General features: G+C 33.7%; 1 protein-coding gene across 1 annotated transcript; it reads left to right on the top strand.

Annotated features, from left to right (window-relative positions):
• LOC136800067 (uncharacterized) lies at nt 1–2,537 on the top strand. Its single transcript, XM_067056678.1, has 5 exons — nt 1–219; nt 511–575; nt 953–1,044; nt 1,425–1,522; nt 2,048–2,537. Exons 1-5 carry the CDS (start codon nt 211–213, stop codon nt 2,366–2,368), a joined length of 585 nt encoding a protein of 194 aa, XP_066912779.1. The 5' UTR covers nt 1–210; the 3' UTR covers nt 2,369–2,537.
• The last annotated feature ends 5,469 nt before the right edge of the window (nt 2,538–8,006 follow it).

The following is an 8,006-nucleotide window of genomic DNA, read 5'->3' on the forward strand; positions in this document are numbered from 1 at the left end:
ACGACTATGACATTGATAGAATCAATACTAGGCAGATAAAACTTATGAAGCGCATAGAAGCCATGGAAGAGAACGACGAAAGTTTGGAAAAGAAGTTGGAAAGGATGGAGAGGAAATATGAAAGGATGGAGGAGAAATTGTCGAATATGGAAGAAGAAGTTGAGGAAATGAAACAGTCAAGAAAAAAGAAAAAAAGTTGAAGTCCGAAAAATGACCAAAGTATGGAAAAGTTTATTTTATAAATGAATTTTCTTTGCCCAGCCAGATTTACCAAAATTACATATTAAAAGGCAATAAAAACTATAATGGTTATGAGCTAGTATAGCTTTGGATGCTTATTTGCTGAATGGAGAGAACATCCCCTAGTTTAATTTTGTGGTCTTATGGGCTGCACATCTATCTATTTCTTAGGTGGCACAAAGCGCAAGCCCATACATAAAGTACTTACTTTTAAGTCTGTTTCATTTTCAAAAAACTGTAGCAGTAAAACTACAACACTTGATTTTTTAGACAAATGTGAAAAGCTGCTATCTAGAAATGGTGGATAAAGGAAAACAATTTGATTTGAAAGCAGGGTAAGGCAGTCTTCAAGTCAATAGTAACATCATAAACCGACTAAAAGAATGAGTTACAAAACTTTATTTTTGAAAATCAAAGTTGTGACTCATTCTTTTTAAATATCATCAAAACTTATCAAACTGGTTTTATATGAAAACAGTTCATTGAGTTTGATAAATAACTTTCATCAAATTCCCTCAATTTTTCAAAGTCATATCAGTTCCATTAATTGTGATTAAAGCATAAGGAGTAAGGGACTTTACCCAGACACCAAGTAGTTTGATAAGCTTGACTAAAATGATTTCAGCATTTGGAACATTTATACACTCAGGTGCATTTATGGAATCTAAAACTTTGCTTTATGTTAGTAAAACATAAAAAATAATTTTTCTAGTGTGCATAGTGGATCAAACAAAGGTTTGGTGGAGCAATTGAAGTTGGACTTGTATGGGCTTGATACTTCGTTGACCGAAGAAGAAGCTGACAGTAAGTGCTTTAAATACATGTATGTTCAACTTTAAATTTTGACCATTGGAATGGTTCTTGCGTCATTGTGAAGAATGTGTTTCAATTTTTGTAAATTCTTCAAAAAAATTTGCTAGGAGGAAGCCTTCTTTCTTTCTCTGTGTCACTTGATGGATGTAGGATATAACAATTTTCAGACATCCCCCTACCCGCGACAAGCAACCCCTAAGTTTAACCCCCAGATAAGTAATATATGTTCCTAAGATGTATGGGCATTCTCTAGAAGAGGCTATTGATGAACTTAATGTGATAAAATTTCAATTCTCAAGGCTCTGACTGAACCTTTTTTCCTTGTCTATTTTCTCAAATGTCATAAAATAATTTTTTCTCGTCACTTTCAGCTGCCATTGCCACTTACTACAATTCTGTCAAATATTATCAGCCAAAGAAGAATGACGAGAGCAGGAATACAGCCAAACTTAATGGGAGAAAGAGAGAGGTAAATGATATGTTTTTGCAAAAAAAATCAGATAAGCAGAACTTGGTGAATTATCATTTAGTTTTAATAACCTTTTCATGGTGTCCTTCAGTGTGCCCATCCATACTTGCAATGAATATTTTTCCTTCTCCCCTTTAGTTTTCCCCATCCTGGTCAATAATTTTGTTGCCTCAAAATGCCTTTAATTTTGGATTCTTACTTAAAAATTGCCAGTTTTTCCTTTTTGCAATTAATTCACATATATGGCAGCAAGAACACACATATATGTCACCCAAAACAAGTTTGTCCCCTTATTATTTAGATGATATGCAAAATCCTTTTACTCCTTTAAATTCCCACACCTGGCTCAAGAAAAAAATTGTCACCCTCTATACTTGATGTTTTTTTCAAATCCATCTAGAGGATTAATTTTTAAACATCAGTGCAGTATTTAGAGGGTATTTAGAAAGACCAGAGCAGAACTGCATGACAGGGAAAGGTATCAAAAGTGACGGTGCATTTTAAACAATTTATTCTCCTTTTCAGAAATTGAACAAACGCAAGAAGGCATTAGAAGATGGACCTTTCAAAGATGCTGATAGGGCTACAGCACTCAAAGTCCTTATTATGGACTTCATGTCGTCTGAAGAGGATGAACCGGACGGTAGTTTTAGTGTGCGACCTTTAAGATGGAGATCAACGATGTGTGATGATATGTTTAAACGGTTGGACCAGAAAACGAAAGACAAAATGTCAGCCAATTCTAGACGGCAAACAGTATCGCGAAAAATTGGACTGATTAGCGGAAGAGGAATGCCTAAAAAGCTCCCAGACAAGACCGAATGGGCAGTACGTAAAAGTCAATGATTTATTTTATTATTTTTTTGTGATCTTTATGAAAGTTAAAAAAAAACTTTAAACATCTTGTATATACCAGATAATGTATATACTTTGCATATTTCTCTTGACTAAAACTGAAACTTTTTTACTATATAGACATTATTTTCATTTTAGTACAAGTTGCTATATTTTATTAAACCATTTATACATAATTTTTTTATTTTTGTGATAGCATTTTTGCCGGGCCATCTTCATTGTTTGAAAAAAGATACATTTAAAACTGATTAAAAGTTTGTTTAATTTTTTCTACTTGAAGATTCTTATTTACCAGGCAAATTTTAGGTCTTCTACTTTCATACTGAAACTTATTTTGAAAGATGACCTTTTTGTAACTTTTTCAAGAATTTAGCGAATGTCACATAGTGGCGTTTCCAAATTTGGAAAATTTGAAATTTCCGTACCTTCAAAAATACCAAAAAATGTGGAATTTCCAGACATTTTTTGGTCTTGTTTGGTATTTCCAATGAACTGGAAATTTCGGTTTTCACCCAGTGCCTCTATAACGAGACTGAAGACAGTAGTTTTCCCCAGGGAAACTCTTAATAGTTATCAACGTTTTTGATAAAAACTATTTAAAAACTTATAATTAACTTAAGAGAATTTAACAGTATTATACCCTGGTAAAGACAAGTAATATTTCGTTTAAAACACATACTTTAGTTTTATTTAGAATGTGCTAAGCTTTTTGTAAGTATCTCAGCATTTTAAATAAAATCAAAATAATGTGTTTTTAGTGAAATATCATTTTGTTTGGCTTCTTATTAGTAAAGACAAATAAGAAAGCAGAAAATTTACATCCTTTTATCTCAATAATATGAAACTTTCAATGTCCAAATGCAGTTGGTACTTAGGGTACTCTTGCTTTCGAGGCTTCGATGGTATTATTTTTCCTTTTTCAAGTAAAATAACCTGTGAGAAACTAAAATAATAAACAAAAAATACGAAACTAATCCATTTTGCTTCCAAATTTTTCAGTCAAATAGCAGTCAGGATTGGGTGATCTGTCCGACCTGTCATTGCACATCACCACCTAACACCGAATGTTTAAGATGTGAACAAAATCGAGGACTTCGAGAAAGTCTGGCTGCTGACCAAGTAAGTTATGTTTAATATTAAGTTATATTTCAGAGAGGGTGGGAGAGGTCACTGACCTTGACGACAGAAACCTTAATTGTAAAGAGGGCTATGTCCTAAGAGCCTTAATTTTATGGCCCTTAGTCCATTTTCATTGATTTTGAGAAAAATACAATTTAAGATTTTCGTTGATTGTATGGCCGTTATCAATATTAAGGTATGAAGTAAAGATTTTCTGAAAGATATGAGTATGTTTTGTTTAACTGACCATGGATCATTGTGTTGGAAAGTATGTATCACATACATGTAAGTAATGTATCACAAGGTCAAGTCAATGAAAAGGACTTCCAGCCTCTTTAGAATTAATTAATTTTTGGAATTGTAAGGATTTCACAACGAGGACACACATTTTTAAATAGTCCAAACACTTACATCACTTACTGTCTCGCCACATCTGTTATCACTTAAATGTTAATAAGCTTTTTTATAATTAGAAATAAGCATAATACCTCTTCTGTCTTCTTAAAAAAGGAATCAAAATATGGACTCAGACTGTCTGTTTTTATTCACCTCTAGGATATTTTTTCGTAAATCTTATTGGACTTATTGGTTTTTATCAAAGGTTCAGGCTAAAACTTTGGGCCTTTTTTACTTCAAAGCCTACATAAGAAAACTCAATTTTTTTAAATGGACTTAGGCCCCTTTAAAATTAAGGTAGCGTAGAGTGCCTTGTCGAAAATATGACCTTTACAGTGACAAAAAGCAAAAGGTTTCAAATATTCAGTAAACTGCCAATTATAGAATTACCTTGAACTTGATGCCCCAAAAAGTACTGATTGTTCATGAAACCTTGTAAAAAATTTTCTACTTCAGGTACCTAATATCAGAGCTGAAAGTGATGCCGATTCAGTGGAAAACGAAGTTGAAATGGTTGATCTCAGAGAAGCAAGACTTAACTACTTCACAAGTGGTAGAGAACGTTCTGTACCATTGCGATTCAGACACTCGATCGGATTGCCAAGTATATCTACATTTTCCGGCGTTACGCGTACCCAAAATGGCTCTCCGTCAAGCACGCCCACTGGCTCTTCATCAAACACGCCCACTGGCACCCAATCCGGCTCTCCATCAACCACGCCCACTGGCACCCAATCTGGCTCTCCATCAGACACACCCACTGACACTCCATCAGACACACCCACTGACACTCAAACTGGCTCTCCATCAAACACACCCACTGACTTATTTGGTCAAGACGAAGTGAATAGATTTTTTGAGACAGTTCATGACAATGCAAGCGACGATAATGATGACGACCATACTGATGCTGGAAAACCTGATGTTGAACTTGCCAAAATAAGTTATGAACAGCGCGTATCGACAGAATGCAGAAGAAATGTGATAGTACAGAGGGACATTGATAGATTCTGGTATTTGACTTTCAAACAGAACTTTGACCTGTCACAGTATGAAATATCCATTAGGTTCGCATCAGAGCCTGGCACAGGTAAAGGTCCCTTCAGAGAATTTCTCACAATATCAATGAATAACTTCAGTCGTACTTCTGGTATTACAATAGGTGCTGGAAATGCTCTCTGCTTGAAGTTGGTTCCTGATTCTTATGTAAAGAAGAACTATTTCAAACTGGGCCAGTTAGCCGCTGTCTCTATCTTGTATATAAACAAAGGCCCTCATTGCTTTCATCCAGCAGTGGTTGACTATTTGTATGACCGTCAGCCGCAATCCATTCTTACAATTGATAATGGGGAATTGAAGTACAAGCTGGAAGAAATATCCGAGGGAAATTTGGATCATCTCACTGAGTTGGATATTGTACCAACCACTGAGGCTGAAAATCAGAGACTTTTTGCTTTGAGTTTCGTGCTTTTGAAAAATTCAAGTGCTCTTCATCAGTTTAAGGAGGGCGTCAAGCGTATCTCTACGATTTTTATGTGTAAAGAGAATTTCGGATTCTTTAAGCATTACTTCTTACCTTCCAACAAAAGATTGACATTAGATCAATTCATTTCATTGTTCCAATTCCGAAACGAGGCTGAGCCTCATTCAAATGACTATCGACACGTGGAAAATTTAATCTGTGACATACAAGAATTCTTTACAGAAGTTAGTAACGGTGACCGAGAGGATGATACTTTAGAGAAATTGCTTTTTCTCTTCGCCAGCACAGAAACTGTACCACTGTTTGGTTTTGAAAAGCCCATCGAAGCGTACTTTGCTAACGAAAACGAATGGAAAATATCAACTTGTGGGTTGCTAATTATCTTTCCGTATCAGAACATCATAAAAAACCTTGACATCGCAGTCAGGTTTGGTACCGGATTTGGTGTTATTTGACTTCATATCATTTGGATGTTTTGATTTTTGGAATTTGACTTTACCACTTTATACTTTCTTTTTTTTTTTAGTTTTTATTTTAGTGTTTCGACGTTAGTCAGTATGATAAGACTAATTATCAAATTAAGCCGAAAGTTCTTTTCCCTTACGGGTACGAGCAAAATTTTTGTTCAAACACGTACACAAGAGTTTAAAAAAACTTTGCCTCGTGATAATTTCTAAACCCCTCTTTCCTCAAAAATCTGTAAATAGAGAAAAAATCTCGAAATTTGACCAATAATTCAGGAAAGGACTTCAGAAGCTATTCCGAGGCATATCATGTGAAAAACAGCATCAACAAAATATGACACTTGTGACACTATGACACTACGCCGTTGTGCACAATCTTTACACAACTAGATCGTACGTTTTGAGATATTTTATTTACTTAAAAAACAAAATATATAATATATATTTTAACTTTATATTATTTGATAGCATAGAAAAAGATATTTATTTTTGTCAATTTTGATCATATTTGTTTTGAGATATTTTAATTACTTGAAAAGCTTGAAAACGAAATTTTTAAGAAGATTTGAGATATTCTATTTACCTGAAAAACGAAATATAATATATATTATATGGCTTTATTATTCGATAGAATTGAAAAAAATATTTATATTTGTCACATTATTTTTTAATCTTTTGAAACTTGTTCTAAATTTAGATAATTTTTAAATGTAAAGTTACTTGAAATCTTTAGGAGATTCATTTATTTGAGATTTTTTATGAGATTTTTAGGAGATTCATTTAATTGAGATTTTTTTTATGTTTGTTACCATCGGGAGATACTATGGTAAGGGATAAAAGTGTTATGCGCTGAACTGCAATCAAGGTCATAATATTTGAGAAAAAAGGGAAATACACCGGGAAGTTTTTGAACCACAAGCGATTTGTAAGTGCTCTAAAGTAGGTTGGAAGGGTAGAGTTTTAACTCTGAGTTTTAACATGAGACTTAAGACTTAGGACCTTAGGATCTTAGCATTCAAAAGTTCAAAAATAGTCCAATAAGGCTCAGAATATAGCCTGTAAGTCTGCCAACCCCTCCCGAATTGAAATATTCGATGAAATTAAAGAGATAGCCCAAAATCGACTTTCTCGCCGGAACTTTAAATCTTGAAAAACGTTAAAATAACCAAAATTATCAAAATATTATGACCTTGATTGTGGACCTCCCTCTGGTAATTTAATGAATGACTAATTTTCTAAAACCTGCCATGTCAAAAATCACTAATACAGTATGACCCTTTGCCATAGGGTCATTCATATACCAAAAGAACCGCGCTTTAACGTAAAATATAAAGGAAATTGTTGATAGTTGATTTTTTTCAACCCAATATGAATAATAAGACAATTTTTTAACTGATGTGTCATTTTAGTTTTATTAGTCATTTTTTAACTTACCAGAGCCGAAACTCAGAGACCAAATTTTGACAATTATTTTACAAAAGTCGTTGATTAATGGAGCCACAGAGAAACTTGAATTGTTGCCAAAAAGAATTCCGATCTTCGATTTTTCTGCGAATTTCGAATTTTATCTTTTTTTCGAATTTTGTTGATTTCAAGTTCTGTTTGAAAGTCAAATACCAGAATCTATCAATGTCCCTCTGTACTACTATCACATTTCTTCTGCATTCTGTCGATACGCGCTGTTCATAATTTATCTTGGCAAGTTATCAACATCAGGTTTTCTCAGTATCAGTATGGCCTACTGGTTCTTCTGCAGTAGTCACTTTTTCCCTTTGTTGTGACTTTAAAGGTATGTGATAACCTTAATCGACAACTTTTTTTCTGCATAACTTTAAAAGAAATCGATCTGAAGATTATGACATACCTTATTCTTCTTTTATTTTTTACATTACTTTTTACCCATTTGCATTGTTTTTGTAAGCATTTGCTCGGATTTTTTAATTTTGTTTTAGAAGTATTTTAAACACAGATCGAATTTACATTTACATTCTTCAGCTTTTATGTTTTACTTTAACAAGGTTCTTAGAAAGTACATACTTGAAATTCTGCAAGCAATAGCATCACATCAATACCGACCTTTGGTCAAACGCTCCAGTAGTTTCTGAGTTCCGCAGGAGAGGGTCGTGTATTTTACTCAAATCACTACAAATCATAATTTTCTAAGATT

The sequence above is a fragment of the Clytia hemisphaerica genome, unplaced genomic scaffold (assembly GCF_902728285.1).
Source record: "Clytia hemisphaerica strain Z4C2 unplaced genomic scaffold, Clytia hemisphaerica genome assembly, whole genome shotgun sequence".
Lineage (NCBI taxonomy): Eukaryota > Metazoa > Cnidaria > Hydrozoa > Leptothecata > Clytiidae > Clytia > Clytia hemisphaerica.

Coding starts and splice junctions, on each gene's coding strand:
- LOC136800067 (XM_067056678.1), top strand. Junction 1,045..1,424: donor GACCGAAGAAGAAGCTGACA/GTAAGTGCTTTA, acceptor CGTCACTTTCAG/CTGCCATTGCCACTTACTAC. Junction 1,523..2,047: donor TTAATGGGAGAAAGAGAGAG/GTAAATGATATG, acceptor TCTCCTTTTCAG/AAATTGAACAAACGCAAGAA.